This window comes from Panthera onca, chromosome B2 (genome assembly GCF_046562875.1).
Source record: "Panthera onca isolate mPanOnc1 chromosome B2, mPanOnc1 haplotype 2, whole genome shotgun sequence".
Taxonomy (NCBI): domain Eukaryota; kingdom Metazoa; phylum Chordata; class Mammalia; order Carnivora; family Felidae; genus Panthera; species Panthera onca.
In genome coordinates, this window is record NC_138343.1 from 47,112,360 (window position 1) to 47,133,794 (window position 21,435).

At 36.6% G+C, this 21,435-nt stretch overlaps 1 protein-coding gene and 1 long non-coding RNA gene across 2 annotated transcripts in view; one reads left to right on the forward strand and one right to left on the reverse strand.

The window, feature by feature from the left end:
• The window catches only part of LOC132667175 (uncharacterized), a 24,887-nt gene continuing 3,452 nt past the window's right edge, over positions 1–21,435 (forward strand). The window contains exon 1 of the long non-coding RNA XR_009605019.3: positions 1–166. This is a non-coding gene — a long non-coding RNA (uncharacterized LOC132667175). The remainder of the gene's footprint in view (positions 167–21,435) is intronic.
• LOC132667173 (cysteine-rich secretory protein 2-like) overlaps positions 7,307–21,435 on the reverse strand; it is a 26,930-nt gene continuing 12,801 nt past the window's right edge. The window contains exons 3-8 of the mRNA XM_060615714.3: positions 19,646–19,762; positions 18,774–18,861; positions 13,576–13,721; positions 13,071–13,168; positions 11,066–11,154; positions 7,307–8,885 (exon numbers count right to left, since the gene is read on the reverse strand). Coding sequence (XP_060471697.2) covers positions 8,758–8,885; positions 11,066–11,154; positions 13,071–13,168; positions 13,576–13,721; positions 18,774–18,861; positions 19,646–19,762 — 666 coding nt within the window. The 3' untranslated portion in view covers positions 7,307–8,757. The remainder of the gene's footprint in view (positions 8,886–11,065; positions 11,155–13,070; positions 13,169–13,575; positions 13,722–18,773; positions 18,862–19,645; positions 19,763–21,435) is intronic.

Below are 21,435 nucleotides of genomic sequence, written 5' to 3' on the forward strand. Positions count from 1 at the left end.
TGGCGCGCAGAAAAAATCTTGCACACCTTCCCTTGAGGAAGGGAAATGTCTGCTCCCACAATTGAACCCTAGGAAGAAGATGGAAATAATACCAGGATTCAAAATGCAAGGGGCGACTGAAAAAGGATGCGCTCCTTTTCATACAAGAGTTCCTGAATTAACACAGGTCAGCATTTAAAGAGCAGATTGGTAAAGGCCATAGATACCTTAAGTTTTCAGTGCAATACCAGTCTGGTACAATAGTGTATTCAGGGTTACATAAAGAGGACCTTTTGCAGGTTTGCTTATAAACAAACCTAGTGTTCAAACTTAGTTTAGTTAAACAAACTTAGTGTTCCTTCTCTTCTTCCCTGCCAAAATGGTTTGTAGTGAAGAAATTCAACAAGAGTAACAGGAACAGGTCTTAGGAAAATGCCCAGAATTCCTGATCCAAGACCGGTGGCTTCAAGTGCAGCAGGCATATCTGGCCTTGGTTGAAGATGTATTTATTGTCTGTCTTCACAGATGGCAGATGAGTAATAGATGCATTTTCTTCAATGCTTAGTTGTTTTCAAGATTTAAAGGAATGAATGAATTCATCACACCAAGAATACATTTGGTCAAAAGATGATAAACCAAGGATCAATGTGCATCACACGTTAGTTCTCTGTACCCCCTGCGAAGAGGCTTGAAATTTCTCATTCCAACCTTTGAGACTATAGCAAACTGCCATGTCTCATAGTGCTGAGTGTCATTTTCCCCTGGCAGTGTTAAAATTCCAAGTGCCCAATGCACAGACGTTATTTTAACTCTCTTGTACTGCTCTTTTAGTTCAAGTACCACTAACTAAAAACTTCAGAATTTAGAAGTCATCCTAGCCTGATTTACTCTTATGGTTACGTTCAATCAAAGTTAACTCCTGACAGTTTGCCCTTCTGAATGTTTACAAAATCCAGCCCCGGATCTATCTTTCTCACTGTTATATTCATGTTTTCATTGTGTCTTGCTTAGATTATTAATTTAACATTTCAATTACTTATATCCACATAGTTGCTACTCATTTATTTATAAATAGAATTGCTTAGCCCATTTTTTTTTTATTAGTACAACACAATTCATTGTTATCCTATAACAGTCTATAATTTACTGTGAATATCCTATTTTTCATTGTGGGAGACAGCATACCTATAATTATTACCTGTTCCCATTGATGATGTCAAAATGAGAGCAACTTGAGTGTGGTAGTGATAGATATTGTGAGTAAATATGTATTTGAAAAATGGACTGTATCTCTATAGATTATTGCTATATGTCAAGACTAGCATGATACCAGTTACCTGAGTAATAATTTATAAATATTTGTTGAGAAAATAAATATATTGACTTGGCCTAGATTCTTAGGGAATTCAGAGAAAAAGGCACACTTTCCTCTAAGACATATATACTGAAGGAAAAATACATACACATGAACATTACCAGGTAGTCCCGTTTAGTTCTAAGTAGCTGGAATAGGAAATATCTACAATAATTAGGAATTTTGAGCTGATACAATCTGGATAAAAATTAGATGGTGGAGTGACACTTGAACTTCTTTGAAAAATGTGCATGGCTGGATTAGAAAAAAAAAGTTTAGAACACTTGTTTGGAAGGGCAGAAACAGACAAATCAATGTATCATAAGGTGTATGTAAGTCAGAATGATAGGCTGGTGAAAATGTTGGCATAACTTTGTGTAGAAGTCTAACAAGATTTGCTTCTTTATATAACATGGGATGTACTTTCATTGAGTGTTGGGAAATTTTATGATCAAATATTATTTTATAAAAGTTTCAGAATGGAATATTACTCAGCCACAAAAAAGGAAAGAAATGTTGCCATTTGCAATGACATGAATGGAGCTAGAGAGTATTATGCTAAGCGAAATAAATCAGAGGAAAAAATACTATATGATTTCACTCATATGTTGAATTTAAGAAAAAAAAAACAAATGAGCACAGGGGAAAAAAAAAAGAGAGGCAAACAAAGAAATGGACTCTCAACTACAGGGAATAGACTGATGGTTACCAGAGGGGAGGTGGGTGGGGGCTGGGTTAAAGAGGTGATGGGGATGAAGGAGTGCACTTCTTGTGATGAGCACTGTATAATGAATGTATGGGAGTGTTGAATCATTATATTATACACATGAACCTAATATTACACTGTGTGTTAACTAAATAAATTTAGGAATTTAGGAATTTAGTAAATTTAGTAAATTAGGAATTTAAATAAAAACTTTTTTAAAAAGGTACCTAATAACGTTGTGCAGGGTGATTCACAGAGTGGAGAAATTGGTGACAGAAAAAATAAGAAGATGATGACATTTTCCCATATTAATTTTAGAGCAGTAGAAATAGAACAAATGGTTGGGATGTGAAGAGATTAAAAGAGCAGTGTTGATGATGAATTTGGTATGGAGGGCAAATTCAGAACAGAAGAAACCTTGTAGGTTTTGAGGCACTTGAAAGTACAACTCCACTATTGAAAGGAATAGTACAAGTGCTTCTAAATATTCAAGTAAAATCAAAAGTTAACAGTGTGCTGAGCTCAAAGGAGCAGTGTTGAAAGTGCCTGAGAGCTGGGGGTAGCATCTTGCATGAACTTTGCAGAGAAATCCACTGTAATTCTTACCTTATTCCTTTACATGTAATATACTCTCCTCCCCCTCCACCCTGTAAACAAGGGACCTTGCTAAACTTGCTTATTAGTTCTTACAGCTATTTTATAGATTCCTTTGGTTTTCTACAAAAATCATTTTAATTTGCAAATAAGGACAGTTTCTACCTTTCCTTTCTCTTCGTTTTTTAAAAATTATTATTCACTTAATTTATTTTTTCATCTTGGTCAGTGAACTCTTTAATCCCCACCACCTATTTCACCCATTCTTCACACCCACCTTTCCTCAGATAACCATCAGTTTGTTCTCCATACTTAAGAGTCTATTTCTTGGTTTGTCTCTCTTTTTTTCCCCTTTGCTCATTTGTTTCATTAAATTCCACATATGAATGAAACCGTATGTTATTTGTCTCTCTCTGACTGACTTATTTTGCTTAGCATTAAGCTCTCTAGCTCTATCCCTGTTGCTGCAAATGGCAAGATTTCATTCTAGTTATGGCTGAATAATATTCTGGTGTGTGTGTGTGTGTGTGTGTGTGTGTGTGTGTGTGTGTGTTTGTGTGTGTTTGTGTGTGTTTATCACTTCTTTATCCATTCATCTATTAGTGGAAACTTGGGCTGCTTCCATAGTTTGGCTATTGTAAATAATGGTGCAAAAATATAGGGGTGCGTATATATTTTCTAATTAGTGTTTTCATATGCTATGGGTAAACACCCAGTAATGAAATTACTGGGTCATATGGTAATTCTAATTTTAATTTTTTGGAAACCTCCATACTGTCTTCCACAATGGCTGCATGGGTTTGCATTCCCACAAACAGTGCACAAGGGTTCCTTTTTTTTTTTTTCCAAAAAACCTCTTCAACACTTGTTATTTCTTTTATTTTCTATTTTAGCCATTCTGACAGTTGTGAAGTGATATCTCACTGTAGTTTTGATTTGCATTTCCTTGATGATGAGTGATGTTGAACATCTTTTCACGTGTCTGTTGACCATTGGTATGTCTTCTTTGGAGAAATGTCTGTTCATGTCTTCTGTCCATTTTTAATTGGATTATTTGTTTTTGGCGTGTTGAGTTATAATCAATTCTTTATACATTTTGGATACTAGCCCTTTATCAGATGTGTCATTTGCAAATGTCTTCTCCCATTCTGTATGCTGCCTTTTAGTTGTTGTTTCCTTCATTGTTCAGAAGCTTTTTGTTTTGATGTAGTCCCAATAGTTTATTTTTGCTTTTACTTTCTTTGCCTCAGGAGACAGATCTAGAAAAGTGTCCCTATAGCTGATGTCAGAGCTCCTGTGCTCTCTTGTAGTATTTTTACGGTTTCAGGTGTCACATTTGGGTCTTTAATCCGTTCTGACTTTATAATTTTGTGTATGGTGAAAGAAAGTGGTCCAGTTTCATTCTTTTCATGTGGCTGTCCAGTTTTCCCAATAACTGTTGTTGAAGAGACTGTCTTTTTCCCATTGTATATTCATTCCTCCTTTGTTGAAGATTAATTGACCATCAGTTGTGGGTTTATTGCTGGGTTTTCTGTTCTATTCTGCTGATCAATGTGTCTATTTTTATGCTAGTACCATACTGTTTTAATTACTACAGCTTTGTAATGTAACTTGAAGTCTGAAATTGTGATACCTCCAGTTTTGCTTTTCTTTTTTCAAGATTGCTTCATTATTTGAGGTCTTTTGTGGTTCCATACAAATTTTAGGGGCCTTGTTCTAGCTCTGTGAAAAATGCTGTTGGTATTTTGATAGGGCTTGCATGAAATCTGTGGATTGCTTTGGGTAATATAGACATTTTAATAATATTTGTTCTTCCAACCCATGAGCATGGAATGTCTTTCCATTTATTGGTGTCTTCTTGAATTTCTTTCATCAGTGTTTTATGGTTTTCAGAGTACAGATCTTTCATGTTTTTAGTTTAGGTTATTCCTAAATATTTTATTGTTTTTGGTGCAACTGTAAATGAGGTTGTTTTCTTAATTTCATTTTCTGGTGCTTCATTATTAGTGTATAGGAATGCAACAGATTTTTGTATATTGGTTTTGTATCCAGCGAATTTCTTGAATTGACCTATCAGTTCTCGTAGTTTTCTGGTGGAGTCTTTTTTTAAAAAATATATTGTATTCTGTCATGTGCAAATAGTGAGAGTTTTACTTCTTCCTTACCACTTTGGATGCCTTTCATTTCTTTATGTTGTCTAATTTCTTTGGCTAGGACTTGCATTACTATGTTGAATAAAAGGATTGAGAATGGACATCCTTGTCTTGTTCCTGACCTAAGGGGAAAAGCTCTGAGTTTTTCCCGAAGGCCTTTATTATGTTAAGGTATATTCCCTCTAGACCTACTTAGGAGAGGCTTTTTATAATGAATGGATGTTGTACTTTGTCAAATGCCTTTTCTGCATCCATGGAAATGATACTTGCCCTCACTGCTGCAGGAACTGAGGTCCAACAAAACACAAGGGTTGGGAGATGTGGTGTTGACAGAGTTTGTGGTGGTCTTCTGGGAGGGGAAGGGTGCACACAATGCTAGGAATGAGACAAGCATGACTGGGAAGGGTGGATCCACTGATACAGGGGGTGGGCAAGCTTGGTGCAAGCAAGTTAGGTAAGAGTGTTGGTGCTTATTTCCCACAGGTGGCCATTGTTTATGCTGGGGGGGCAGGAGAAGGAAATGGCACTTGCCAGGTCCTTTGTTCCTAAAGGGGTCTTCCCATGATTTATCTCTCTCCAGGCGGCACTCTGAGATGAACAAATCAGTCTCCCTCCCATCTGCCACCAGTGTTTTTTAAACTGCTGGTTCTGTGCTGTATCTGAATGGGCTGTTTGTTGTGCTCTTTCAGGGCAAGGATTCACCTCCTCTTGCCCTCTGGGCTCTCCTAGAGACAGAGCCCACTGATTTTTAAAACTGTATGCTTTAAGTCTTGATCCTGGCTGTAAGAATTCACAAAATTCAGCCCCCTTTCAAAGGCAAATGTTACAGGGATTTGTCTTCACTGTTTGTGGGCTCCCCAATATGAAAGTCTGTTTTTTGCCTTTTTTCATGCCACTGGTTCTCTCCCCACTGTGGATGGCCATGGTCCATTTCACTCCCAAACCGTGTCTTCACCCTTCTTAACTTTTTTTGGTGTGGCATCCCCCCTACTTTTAGTTGTGAGGTTTGTTCTGCAGTCTCTGGATCATTTTCTGGGTTATTTACACTGATGTGAATGTTATCTAGTTGTATCTGTGGGACAAGGTGAGCTTAGGGTCCTTCTACTCTGCCATCTTCCCCCAAGGTTACATGTAGGTAGTCCAGGGAGAGCAAGATTGGAACCTTGGTCTCTGGACACCTACCCAGTGCCCTTTTCCACTCTGTATGCTTTTATTTTCTTCTTCTTTATTTTACTGCATTGGCAGTTCACTTGCAATGTGAACAAAGTGGTGCAAACTGATAGCTTTGCTTTATTACTGTTAGGGGATTCCAGATTAAAAAATACTTTAATATTGTTTTCACCTATAATATAAAGAAAGAATTCAGTTGTTCACTACTACATATAAGGCTAGCTGGAGGATTTTGTAAAATATTTCTTATTAAGATGAGGAAGATACCTTCTATTCCCAGTTTTCTGAAAATTGTTTTCATTAAAGGTGTTGAATTTTGTCAAGTGTATTTTTTGCATCTTTTTATGCATTTTTACATATCTAAATATATGATACCTTTATTTTAAAATGGTATACGACATTAATTGATTTATAAATGTTGAAATAACACTTTATTCCTTCAATAACTTCACTTTCTTATGGTGTATAATCCTTTTTAAATGTTGTATCTATGTTCATGAGAAATAATAGTATGTAGTTTTCTATTCTTTTGTGATATCTTTGTCTGCCTTTGGCATAAGGTAATGCTAGCCTGAGTTGGGAAATAGTTCTCCTGTTTTCTGTCATGACATAAACAAAAATAATCCTGAAATTGCACAATATGCACTGTATACATGGTATATCTATAGTGCAGTTTAACTTAATCTCTCTTCTAGTCAATAGTATCTTAACTGGGTTTTTGCTCCCACTCTTATTCTCTTACAGTCTGTACCTCATCATCTCACTCTCTTCTTCAGTATACTCTCATGGCTTGCTATCTCGCTTACAACAATATCCTAATTCTTTATGTGCCCTAGGGCATACCATGGGACTAAGTTTCTGCCCAATTCTCTGACCTGCTTTCAAAATGATCTTTATCTTGCTCATTCCACTTCAGTCACTCTAGTCTTCTTGCCTTTCCTCAAATATGCTAACTTTATTCCTACCTTAACAACTTTATACTCACCATTCTGTTTTTGTTTCGATCAAATTCTTATCCATTGTTCTCTCACTTCTGTTATGATTCTAACCCATCCTCAGAAAGGATGTACCTGACTCTCCTATTAACATTTTCCTAGTCTGTCCTCTTTATTCTCTATTGTGTTGCCCATTTTAGTTCATAGCACTTACCACCTCCAATATCTTAAGTATTTATTTGCAAATAATTTCCTTCCTCTTTCCTGTATGAAAGTCTGAACTCCATGAAGTTTGGAACTTGGTCTCTCTTGTTAATCACCCTATTTCAAAGTACCTAAGTAAATACCAGAGACATTTTTCAATAAATATTTATTGAATACAGGAATTAATTATTATACATTGCAATGATTATTGTAAAAGAAATACAAGGAGCTATGAGAGAAAATGGGGGGAGTTCTTCAGATTAAATACTCAAAGGAATCTCTTGGGTAAGGTGGCATTTAATGTGAAGGAGTTATTCTAGCAAATACTAGAAGGATGACTCTTTCAGACAGAGCTATAGCAAATAAAAATGCCCTTAGGTATGGAAAATCCTGCGGAGCTTGAAAGAATTTGATAAGATCATTGTACTTAGAGCATAAGAAATAAAGGAGAGGGGAATGAAGTGAGGTTAAAAGGGAAAGTATAAAAAAAAAATTCAACTTCTTGCAGAGCAGTTTAAGAGTGTTATCCTAAGTACTTAAGAAGTCAATGGAAAGATTTTGAAAGTAGACTAAGAAGACTTTCACTTTAGATATTAAGGAATGTACTGCAAATATATCATTCAAGGGGCACCTGAGTGGCTCAGTCAGTTGAGTATCAGACTTTGGCTCAGGTCATGATCTCATGGTTCTTGAGTTCGATCCCTGAGTTGGGCTTTGTGCTAACAGCTCAGAGCCTGCAGCCTGCTTTGGATTCTGTGTCTTCCTCTCTCCCTACCTCTTTCCTGCTCATTCTCTATTTCTCTCTCAAAAATAAGTAAGTGTTAAAAAAATTTAAATAACATTCAGGAACTGCATTGATGATCTTGAACCTCTCCCTATTTTCTGTTTACCCCATGACTATTCCTGTCCTTGAAATAGTGAATCTTGACACTGGATAAGGATATGAGTCTAATTTGACAGTCCAATCATTGGTATTATCTGGAACGTCCATGAAAAAAATAAAATCAAACATTTAGCAATGGAGTAGAGACACTGGGGGAGGGGTGTCTGAGAAAGAATAACCGGATAATCAAGAGGAGAATTTTCCAAGCATTATGGAGCCAAGAAAAGTGGTTTTTTTAATGCACTTTTTATTTTGGAGTATTTTTAGATTTATAGACATTTTGCTAAGATAGTGCAGAGAATTCCTATATACTCTTCACCCAGTTTCAGTTTCCCCTCATGTTATCATCTTGTATAACCCTAGTACATTTGTCAAGAATAAGAAAGAGACATTACTATCAAAAACAATTCAGACCCTATTCAGATTTCACCACTTTTTCCATTAATGACCTTTTTGTGTTCCAGAATCTGATCTGAGAGACCACGTTCCATTTAGTTCTCATGTTTTCTTAGTCTCCTCTTGTCTGTAATGGTTTCTCAGAATTTCCTTATCGCTCATAATTTTTACATGAGCAACAGATAATCATAGATTATGTAATTTTTTAATCCTTTGATGAAAGAAATTTCTGTAAAATAAAAAGTAGATCCAAGAGAAAAAGACTCCTTATTACTTGGAATCAAGTTTGTAGCCAACGTGCTGACAATATCTTTGCTAATGTCACATCTAAGTAGATAGTGTGGCCCTTCTCTACTTAGCCCCCCTCAGTCTGTATTGGGTATTTAATAAATTTTATCTTTACAATAGCAGGAAGCCTTGCAATTGTCCTTGGGAAAACTATGGGCACAGGTTAGTGTTTTCTTCAAATCATTACAGTTTTGATATTTATCTTCATACTTGCAAACATTGGCTGAAATAAAAACAAAGAAATTAGTTCATTATAATTTTCCTATATAGCAGCAACACAAACAATACATTCAATGCAAGTGGGGAGAACACAATTGAAAAAACAAGTTGGCATCATTACACTATGATGTCAAGGGACACATTAATCCACTACTTCTTTTAAAATTTGAGCTTTTTGAAATGTTTCTAAGATGAATTGACCTACTTTTCTTCCTCAGAAAACAAAGTAAAATAAATGTAAATGAGTCTCTAAAATTGCACTGTCCAAAATTGTAGCCTTTAGCCATGAGATTGTTTAAATTTAAACTTAAATTAATTAAAATTAAATAAAATTAAGAAAATACATTTTCAGGTTATCAGTGACACATGTTACATTCCCAGTGCTCCATGACCAATCTGACTAGTGGCTACTTTACAGGACAGTGCAAAGATTGAACATTTCCATCATTGCAAAAAGTTATATTAGACACTGTTGCTCCATCTAGATGCTAGAGCCACTAGTTTTTCTTTCAAAATAATAAACCATTATGAGAAGATGTGGATATAAAAATGGGAGGGAATTTTACTACAATTATGTGACATTTCCACTTTGAAATCCCTCAGTGGCCACAAACTCAATTAATTCTCAAACTAAATTCATCACTTTACCTGCAAACTTGGCATTCCTTTGGAGTCCCTCCCCAACTCCCAACTCAACTTCCCCAGTATCAGAGAAATGAAACTTAACTACTAAATAATTCAAACCAGATACTGGGAATCAATATGAACTCATGGCTCTCTACTTTTTATCAGCACTCAACAAATGCAAGTAACAAACAGTAGCCATCCTACTTCTTTCCTGTCATTCATTACTGTCCATTTCTCTTCATTCATTTTGTCCTAATGCAGTAAAAACATCCATTTGGCTTTTGAACCCATGTTTTCAACAGTCTCCAAGCTGGCTTGAATCCACTTGTTTCTCCATACTACTGCCAGATCTTGATAAAACACAATTCTGACTTCATCACTCTTCTGTTTAAAAATCTTTCAGTTGGTTGTTCATTACTAACAGGATAAATTCCAAACCCATTAACAAATAGTATTCATCAGATGTGTAAGTATTTTATTTAATTGATGTATAGCTTTGATATCATCAATATTCTGAATTGGAGCTATACAATTGAGAATGTATACAGTTTAGTATACTGAGAATGCTACAGTTTAGTCTGGTGAATGCATCTGAAAGGTAAAAATCTCAGGTAATGGGTCAATTATACTATTTATAATAATTTAATGACATATCCCAACCAAACAAAAATACCAACTCTTAGTATTTATATTCATAACAACACTGAAAATGAGATATATGACACTAAATGTAGTCCTTTTTGCCAAAATATTTTTTGGACTTCTGTGAGTTAATATTGCTATACAAGGATTTGATCGACATTTTAAAAATATATAAAAATTACTAACACAAGTGCAAATGGTTATTAAATTAAACTTGATTATTCTAACTATACTATGGGAAAAATGAATTTAGTATAATGAACTCATTGGTGTATAAGAAATGTTTGGTGTCTGGACTGAACCATATCTGTGATCTCATACCTTTATGTTTGTACATATTTTCTCTTTTTAAAATTCAATAATGAAATTTTGCTACAATTACATTAATTTTGACAGGAAAAATATTCAATTACAATGAATATTTTCACAGAAACATTTTTATATATGCCAATAGGTAATGAGTCCAACATAAGCACAAATATACATTGATGGTAGATATTTCTTTAGGTTATATATGGTTACAGGGTTTTAGTTACAAATAAATATAGATACTGGGTTGTGTACATTTTTTGATTAAACACCCTCTGTTGAATATTTTTTGTCTTTTGCATGAAGGAATTGCTTAAGTTGGTTTACAATCAGAAGATTTTCTAATTCTTTTTTTCATGTTTATTTATTTTGAGGGAGAGACAGCGAGAGACAGAGAAAGAGAGAGAGAGAGAGAGAGAAACCTGAGCAGGATCCACGCTGTCAGCCTGGCATGGGGCTTGACCTGAGATCATCACCTGAGCCAAAATCAAGAGTCAGATGCTTAACTGACAGAGCCATTCAGGTGCCTGAAATTTCCTAATTATTAAAAAAAAAGGTCAGTCCATTTTATTAGATGTACTAGCAAGTTAATGACTTCAAACTTACTGCATAGTCCATTGTCACAGTCATAAGGGCAGCTGGCACAAGGCTTTCCTTCTAGGTAGGGTGTATTTATCTTGTTAAGATGATTACCACTGAAATTTGAAATACAAAGTGTCAAACATTTTTCATTTTTCAGTTTAGTTTATGCTACTAGGGTGGCACCTATCACCACAAATACCTGAGTATTTATTCAGTGTTTTTAATCATGTCAAATAACTGAAAAACTAAAATTCCCAAAATGTACTCAGATACCAATGTAAAGTAAGAAAATAACTCACACATTCACTTACTTCCTTGACCATAATCTCCCAGCCTGAGACACTGAAATGGGATAAATGGGGTCTAAAATTTTTGGAGTATATTTCAACATGGCAACATTCTTTCTCACCCAGAAGATGTGGTCAATTGCTAAAGCAATGTATCCCAAGGTGCTGGCTGGTGATAAAACATATTTCTTAGAGAGACAGCAAGTTCCTGGGAAAGAAAGGGTTGCCATAGGGAAAATGCTTAAAGTTACATGTAATTTTACATTTAAAAAAGAAAATATGATAATTTTTAAATATGAACTAGAGAAGGTAAAGCCCAGGATACTTTTGGCCTCTAGATGGGGGTGATGATTTTCAAGTGATTTTTGGTGTGTTGTATTTGGGAGTAGGGGTGACAGGAAGATTTTTGAATGTCTAGAGGTTTTGTGTGTAAGATTTTAATACTTAAAAAAGAGGGAATGTTAGAAAAATGGTTTTATTAACACTAATCGCTAAGGTATATTGGTCTTACAGTAACTAGTCTACCCCTCGTTGGTGAATATTATTCGATTGGCCGTTATTATCTGAAAATACAAGACAGTCAAAATCTCGATCGCTCCAAGTAGGCGGACAACACAAGGCCATGCATCTAAATCTCAGCCCCTGCTCAGAATATACCCGAACGTGTGTGAGCCCCTGGAAAAATATGAAATAGACACAAATATGTTCTGGAAGTTCTCTCGCCCCTGCTTTCCCTCATTATTCACTCCAACTCTCATTTCAGATACCTGGCGTCAGATCCTCCTTACTTATGGCCAGACAGTGACTTTAGATGCATTCTCCTAGGAACTTTTCAATTCTTTCTACTAAACCCTCATAGGTGCTTGCAGGAAAATGACATTGGGAGTCATACTTCTCAAGCGGGAGATCCATATACTTGGGTTATCGACAGTCTCAAAATAAAGCCTGAAGATAGCTTGGTTTTAGGGGTCCCCCTGTCCCCGATGGCAAGAAATTTCAAACATTTAAAGAAATTAAGGTTAACAGATATGCTGAGATTAGATCTTCAGTATATCCACAGAATTTATTCTGGGTAAGTTCAAACATAATCTTTGATGAAAGAACACATTTCCTGCTGCAAGTCAAGACCTTAAAGGATGGTTCATTATGGAGATTTTGTGCAAACTTCTGAAAAACAAGGATTAAGGATGTTCTTCTCTCCTGGACTCTGAAATAGATTAAAGACCTCTTCAAAACTTTGAGAGCCAATGAATGAATCATCTGTGATGGTAATAACATAGGCAGCGTTTTAGATAAGCAGGGGTGGGAACATTTTAGCAGAAAGAGCTGAAATCACAATCAGCCATTCCGTTTCCCAGTCCACTACCATCCCTTGCTTAACCATCAAGCTGCCACCCTTCTAGAGTATGAAGTTAGTGAGAACTAATGACATCAAATCTACAGAAATGCACACTACCCATGCTCACTGAATAGCTGTGAGCCCAAGAGAAAGGCGACTGAGAGAAAAGATGTCACTCTGTAATTGGGGGAAATAGAGTTTCAGATTTTACACTTGGAACTGAAAACCTGGTGTCTTCTCTGATAAATTGAATGTATCTCAACTTAAAAGGCATTTCCAAAGACACAATTCCTTCTTTTTATTGAAATATTCTTTGTATTGTAGTTTGTTCAATATACGAAAATTTCAAAATATTAAATTGCAGATGGGATTATTGGCATTCAGCTCTAAAGCATATACTTACGCAGGACAATATTGGCAAACATAGTAGTATTTCAGAATATCTTGATTGGGGCAATAGGCAACTCCACATCCAACGTGGTAAGAGGAGTACCAGACAACCTACAAATCCGGAAGGGAACATAGGAGAGTACATGAAAGAGGGAAAATATTGAAAAACAAATAGTAGCAATTGTAAAAGTGAAAAAAAAATGTTACCATTATGGTATTGCCTTGTGGAAATATTTAGTTCAATTATTGAAGCAAATCACACATTTTAAAATGCTGAATTTTCATATACATTCCTCACTTTATGCATCTACAATGTTGGGAAAATACAGTGTGCTTCCCTATGAAGAGTTCTGCCAGCCAAGGAATAAATGACAGCTTTAGATGAAGTACTGGCCAACACCAAGGCTACTAGGTCTACTCACATTCTCACGCAAATTGAACACGGGTTGGTCATAATTTGGAGAAGCTTTCTACATTAGAACATTTGTGGCAGAAGTATTTTAATTTGTTTTCCTTACCTGGGTATAATGTCCAACAACTGCACCAGCAGTCTTTGCTCCCTTACCATAGATAAAATTGTCCTTCTCATCATACCAGCTTTGGATTGGGGCTGACCATGACGTAGGGTGAGATGACATATAGAGATTCTCACCACAGTTTGTACCTAAGGAGAACCAGATCACAATGAAGCAATAAAGCATGCCATGGCAAAAGAAATCAACTAAATGAACACAAAGATGTTGCCTTTCAAACAGTGCCTATGCTTGCCAACTCTTAACACGTAATAAAACAGCTTCTGTCCTTACCAACTATTAAGCTGAATAGAAGACAAATCTGTCTACCATATTGAGGCTGGCCCGAACATGCAAAATTTTGAATAGGTTGAGAAGATCTTATGCTTTAAAAACCCTTCTCCTTTTGGGGTGTCAGAGATGCATTCTTTTCCATGCAAAATTCTTCACATGTGTAATGTTTCCTGTAGTCTCAGCTTTGTATTGTAAGCATGCAAAGGGTAGTGACCAACTTTTATTCTATTTTTAGTTCTTCATGCCCACTCTCACCAGATATTTTTCATATATTGGACCCTGCGTAAATGTTTATGGTATGATTTTTGTGTGAACTTGGAAAAAATGTTCTACAGGCAGTCTTTAAGAGTCCCAATTAAGAGGCAACTGACATCAGGGGAGATGGCAGTTTTCAAAGTTTTTGTATCCTCCCTTAATAAATCAGAATGTCATCAGACCAAATCTTCCTCAGAGAAGTAGGTAAGAAGAGCCTTGCAGAGGGTCACATCAGCAAGATGGTGCAGTAGGAAGCCCTGGATTCTCCTTCCCCCGACAAACACACTGATTCAGCAACAATTCCCAAACAAATTGCTCTTGTGAGAAATCCAAAACTAATTGCAAGGCTTCTATACCCTGTGAGAATATGAACCCAGACAAACTGAAGCCTGTAGGGAAATTAGGACACCTTCTTGCTAGAATGCCTACCCTCAGCACAGTTTCTGCCATATGATCAGGAAGAGATCCCATATCTCCCAGCTTCCCCCAGGGGAAGGAAAGAGTTGGTTCATTTGTCCAGCCCCCCAACCTTTCCTTAAGGAAAACTCCCAGATGGTTGGCTTCTGTCTTGCTAGTCTTGTAGCTCTGATTGTCAGATACAGGCTAGCCATCTGGAGGAAAATGGAGATGGTGGTTGGGACTGGTAGATATCACATCTCCTCCCCATGGCTTAGCACAGAGCAAGCAAATGAAAAATCTTAGCTCTCAGCTTCTTTTTCCTGAGGAAGCAAAGAGTTGATTGGTGTGTCCAATGCTATTTCCCCAGGGCTTCCCAAAAAGCTGACATCTCTCTTGCCAGTCTTGGAGCTCTGATGGCTTTGGCACAGTGTTGCCCCTCTGGAGGGAGAACACAGATGGTGTTTTGTATTGGTAGATGCCATGGCTCCTCTTCAGCTCAGAAAAGAGCAAGTGAACAAACACCACAGCTACCTGGTTCTCCCTGGGGGGTAGGGGTGGGGGAAGAGTTGGTCTGGGTATCCAATGCCACAAACTTTCCAGAGGCTGCCCCAAAGCCTGGCTTCTGACTTGTGTCTCTGAGAATGCGAACTAGACCTAGCATAATCTAGTTCCCTGGGGCAAATGAGAATAGATAGAGGTTTGGGCTGGCAGTAGCCATAGACTCTCTTGGTTCAGCACAGAGTGAGCATATAAAAAACCCTAGCTCCTAGCCTTTCCATGAGAAAGCAAGAATTGGATGGGATGACTAAATCTCCATCTTTTATGGGGGCTGCCTGAGGAACTGACTAAAGATCTTTTCTGAACACAGTCAACTTGAGCAGACATTTCTCCAAGGAAGATGTACAACCAGCCAACAGGTATATAAATGACTTTGGGTAACATAGATATTTTAACAATATTAATAATTCTCAATGGGCAAAAAAACCCACTCTCTTCAAGAAGTGATGATGAGAAAATTGGACAGCCACATGGAGAAGAGTAACTTTGGACACCTAAATTACACCACACACAAAAATTACCTCAAAATAGATTAAAGACTGAAACATATGACCTGAAATAGTAAAACTCCTAGAAGAAAATATAGGGAAAAAGCTCTTTGACATTGATCTTAGCAATGAATTCCTGAATGTGACACTAAAAATATAAGCAACAAAAGCTAAAATAAATAAGTAGAACTGCACAAAACGAAAAAGCTCTGCAAAATAAAAGAAACAGTCAACAAAGTGAAAAAGCAACCTGTGGAAACAGTGAAAACATTTGCATAGCATATAACTGATAAGGAGTTAACTTTCAAAGTATATAAAGAACTCATATAACCCAATAGCAAAAATTAACCCAATTTAAAAATGGACAGAAGATTTGTTTTTGTTTTGTTTTGTTTTCTGTATATTTTTGATCATTTTTCATTTAGCATTTTATTTATTTTGTTTTATTTTATTTTAATTAATTAATTAATTTATTTTTCCAATATAGTTAACATATAGTGTTATATTAGTTTCAAGTGTACAATATACTGATTCAACAATTCCATACATAACCCTGTGCTCATCAAGACAAGTGCCCTCCTTAATCCTTATCCCTTGTTTCACCCATTCCACATCTCCACCCCACGGTAACCATTAGTTTTTTCTCTATAGTTAAGAATCGTTTTCTTAGTTCGTCTCTCTCTCTTTTTTCCTTTTCTCTTTTTACTTGTTTGTTTTGTTTCTTAAATTCCACATATGAGTGAAATCATATAGTATTTGTCTCTTTGGGACTGATTTTGCTTAGCATTATACTCTTTAGCCCCATCCATGTTGTTGCAAATGGCAAAACTTTTTTATGGCTGAATTATATATATATATATATTTTTTTTTTCTTTTCTTTGCACATTCATCTATCAATGGACACTTGGGCTGCTTCCATAATTTGACTATTGTAAATAATGCTGCTATAAACATAGGAATGTATGTATCCCTTTGAATTAGTGTTTTTGTAGTTTTTAGGTAAACAGCCAGTAGTGCAATTACCGGATTACAAAGTAGTTTTATTTTTAACTTTCAAGGAACTTTCATACTGTTTTCCACAGTGGCTGCACTACTTTGCATTCCCAACAGTGCACAGGGTTTACTTTTTCCCACATCCTCTCCAACACTTGTTGTTTCTTGTGTTTTTTATTTTAGCTATTCTGATGGGTGTGAGGTGATGTCTTGCATTTCTCTGATGATGAGTGATGTTGAGCATCTTTTCATGTGTCTGTTGGCCATCTGTATGTCTTCTTTGGAAAAGTGTCTCTTCATGTTTTCTGCCCATTTTTTGAGCAGAAGACATGAACAGACTTTTCTCCAAAGAAGGCATACAGATGACTAACATGTATGTGAAAAGGTGTTCAACATTACTAATCATCACAAAAATGTAAATCAAAATCATGAGATATCACCTTACATCTGTCAGAATGTCTATTATCAAAAAAACAAAAGACAGCAAGTAATGGTAGGGATGTAGAGAAAGTGGAATCATAAACACTGCTGGTGAGAATGAAAAATAGTGTGGTTGCTGTGGAAAACAATATGAAGGTTCCTCAAAAAATTGAATGTAGAACTACAAAATGATCCAGCAACACCACTTCTTGAGTATTAAAGAATTGAAATCAGGATCTTGAAGAGATATTAGCACACTCATGTTCATTGCAACACTATTTACAATAGCCAATATTTGGAAACAATCTAAATGTCCATGGACAAAGGAATGGATGACAAGATGAGATATATACATACAATGGAATATCATTCATCTTTAAAAAAGGAAGACGTTTTGCAACATGTGATAACATGGGTGAACCTTGAGGACATTATGCTAAGTGAAATATGCAGTCACAGATAGACAACTACAAGCATGAATACATTTATATGAAGTATCTAAAAGAGTCAAATTCATAGAATCAAAGAGTGCAATGGTAGTGGCTGGGGATGAGGGAAAAGAGAAATGGGAAGTTACTAATCAATAAATTTCAGGTAAGCAAGGTGAATAAATTCTAGCTATCTGCTGTACAACATTGTACCTGAAGTCAACAGCATTGTACAGTACACTTAAAAATTTGTCAAGAATGTAGGTCTCATGTTAAGTGTTCTTACTACAATAGAATTTTTAAAAAAGCACTGTTGCTGTAATAAAATTAATTTAGAAAAAGAATGAAATGCCTTGAAGCCCAGAAACATTTTCCTATCATTTCAGGCCTCACTTAATATTTACATTTTGGTGCATTAAAATATAATGTTTACATGCTGCTTAAAGAGAGTGTAAAATATTCTTGGGAATTTTCTTTAATATGGAAGGAAAGAAACTAAGAATCTAACAGAACTTGATGTTAAGACCATTTGTTTTAAGCTTCTACTGAATGTAGTTACCTAATTTCATTATAATTTTGGCATCAGCAATATAAATAACAGTAGTTCTACTGAAGTTACAAGTAATTATTCACTACTTTCCAATTGGGTTTGCCTGTCATGCTTAATAATGTAAATAAATATTTTATGAATAGTTTATGCACAGAAGTTTTCTCCAATAGTTTTTCTAATTCTTGAAATTATGTATATATTTGCATATAACATTATTCTATGCATTACAGGTACACAGTCTATATAAAGTACTTGACTATCAAAAACTAAAAACTGAATCAACATACACAAAATATTAATCATGATTTAAAAAGTTTAGGTATGTTTACAGCAAAATTCAGGAAAAATTCAACATAATCCAGTATATTTTATGAATACAAAATGAGGACATATCAAAACACCAAACAGCTACACAATATCACAAAAAAGGGCAGTGGATCCGAGATCAATAAGCCTGCCCAAAGCATGAAACTCTCCAGTAAGGACACTTCAGATTGTGTCTTGGGGAAGTCATTCCTCCCCTGTCCTTATCTTATAATTTCTAAAATTGGAGAAATGATGATTCATGACCTGTTTATTCATGAGCTGGTTCAGAGTGATACATGAAGTATTGCTTCAGAAATTCTTGGCATAATGCAATCAACAAGCCCAAAATGGTATCTATAATGATCCCTCCCTATACAGATACTTTGATTTTAAAAAGAGCAACATTTATTCACTAAGTCTTCTTTCAGCATCCCTGAATGTCCCATTCTATTTGATTTTTCTAATATTATTTTATTATTCATTTATTCCACAGATATTTGCTCATTTACATACTGGTTTTTCGGTCCTTTGCATTGCTGTGTTCTAAAGTGCACTTGTTTGCCCATTTTTGGGCATTTGCTGCTGCTTCTCTGCTCCATTCCTAAATGTCACAAGAAAAAAAAATGCACTTAAAGATTCAACTCCAATAGAGCATATGCTTTATAGTCTGATTGGTAGACTGATTTGCACTATTTTAAAAGCTTCTATAGATATATTATGTAATTGTCTTTGGTATGAAGGATCTTTTTGTTAGTTGTGTGTGTGTGTTTATGGGCCCCAGTGCCAATTTCCACGTGAAAAGAAGTTCATAAATGATGTGTCTAGTGAGAGAAATACCTAATACAATAACACTGACAATTTATGATAGGAGAGGAAACACAGCTAGGATTTTTAGTAATAGTGCCACTCTAAATACTCATCAAATATATTGAAGCATTTAAATTATACTTCAATAGTAATAAACTGGCCTAGATTATTCCCAATTCCACTTACAGCCCATTGCATTCAAATGGGAGAGATCTAGCTTTTATGGATTATGCCTTGGAAAGTGGACTGTTATTTACTCTTAATGGCACTGATTTTGAAGGAAAGGGGACTCCTTTATTTTAGACTAGGGAAGACAGTGAACAAAAAGTGTAATGGCTTCACATTTGATGTCTGAAGATTTGGCTTCTAATTTTGCCTTCCCAACCTAATAGCCCTTGACAAATTATTTAACCGTATAAAGGAAAATTAATTTCTGTCCTGTCCATAACACAGCTCAAATGAAATAGCAAAATAGAAGCAAAATTATGTAAGCACAAGGTACTTAAGAGATGTCAGTTACCAGCTCCCTGCTCTTATCGTGACTTTTCACATCACTAGCCTTTATCACTGCCTCTTACCATCTTTAGCATGTTGCTGGCAGGTGGAGAGACTGATCTCCTTAGTTCATTGTGTTTATGTACAATCTCTTTTTGGACTTGTATTCGAGTAGTTGACAAAGCAGCAAAGGATGGATCCTAAAGAGAAATAAAATTATGGTTACCATTTTAAGATTTGTTAAAATTGGTCCCTCAGCCCTTGGACAGCTTTGAGGTGCCCAGCTGCGGAAGGCTTTTCCTGGAGTTCACCTCCCTGTTTGACTGCCAGAAAGCCATGCAGGGCCTGAAGGGTTGCAAGTTTGCCAACAGAGTGGTTGTCACAAAATACTGTGACCCTGACTCCTACCACCTCCCCCCCTCCCCAGGACTTCTGGTAGAAGTGGAGGGGGAGGGTGGGGGCAGGGCTGTCTGGGGGCTGCTCCCCCCCCCACTCCTCCCCTTTCCCCCTCTGAAGAAGTTGGGCAGAGCAGTGAAGCTGAATGACAGCTAGCAGCAACTTAAGTGGCAGCAATTAGGGTGGGGGTGAGGTGTGGGTGGGGAGGGGAATAAGGAAGTCTGCACACAGGCCCGCACAGACACATGCATTCACAGACATAGAGGGAAGGAGTTAGGATGGGGAGGGGGTTCACAGCAGGGCGGTAGGACCCCCATAGTCCCTCCTCATAACAGCCTCTCCTCCCTTTTACTCTCTTTCTCCCTTTCCCCACTGTAGAAACATAGTGTGTTTATGATTTGTGGCCAAACTATTTTGATAAACTTTTTTTTTAATGTTTATTTATTTTTGAGAGAGAGAGAGAGCATGAGCAGGGAAGAGGCAGAGAGAGAGGGAGACAGAATCTGAAGCAGGATCCAGGCTCCAAGCTGTCAGCACAGAACCCTACGCTGGGCTTGAACCCACCAACTGTGAGATCATGACTTGAACCAAAGTTGGACACTCTAGGCACCCCACATAGCCAAACTATTTTGATTTTTTTTGTCCAACCCCCAGTGCCCTGCCTTCTCCCTAACTGGGTCCACAGCCCCCATTCTCTTGGCCTCTGGTTCTCTCCCCGGTGCCTACCCTCCTCCGTTTCTTATGTAGTTGATTCTGTCCTTAGTCTCCCTGACCGGCTCCCCAGCCCAGTGGCCTCCTCCCTTTCCTCTATGTGGCGATTTCATATTTCCTAAGATGAATTTGCTTGTTAAACATTTTGTTGTATTTTACTTTTAAAAAATTGCATTGAAGAGTAAATATTAATTCCAGGGAGCAATGATCACTTTAGAAGCATTCAGTTCAAGCCAATAGTAGTTACTAAGCATTGCCAATGAACCTGAGCCAAAACTGTGACAAATAAAAAAAAGCAGTTTAAAGCTTTGAGAATAGTAATGGAGTTCGGAGCATGACAAATTAGAACATTCTCTGAGGCCACAGATGTCAATTTCTAGTTTCAAGGGAACTCTTAATGTGCTGCTTCTATCCATATGAGTGATAATATTTTATAACCATAAAGGTACACAATGGAAACATTAAGACACCTTGATTCACATTTGATCAGGCTGCAGCAGGTGGGATGAGAGTGGAGCTCAAGATTCATCCTAGACTTTAAGGAAATTTTGACCTGACATGTCCTGTATTTAGAGAAATAATGTATTTAGAATGTATTTGGAGAAAGAATGTTCAGATTCAAAGTTTATTCAATATTCTAGTAAGGGGCGACTGGGTGGCTCAGTTGGTTAAGCCACCAACTGTTGATTTCAGCTCAGCTCATGATCTCATGGTTTGTGGTTTCAAGCCCTACATCTTTGGGCTCAGCAATGACAATGCAGAGCCT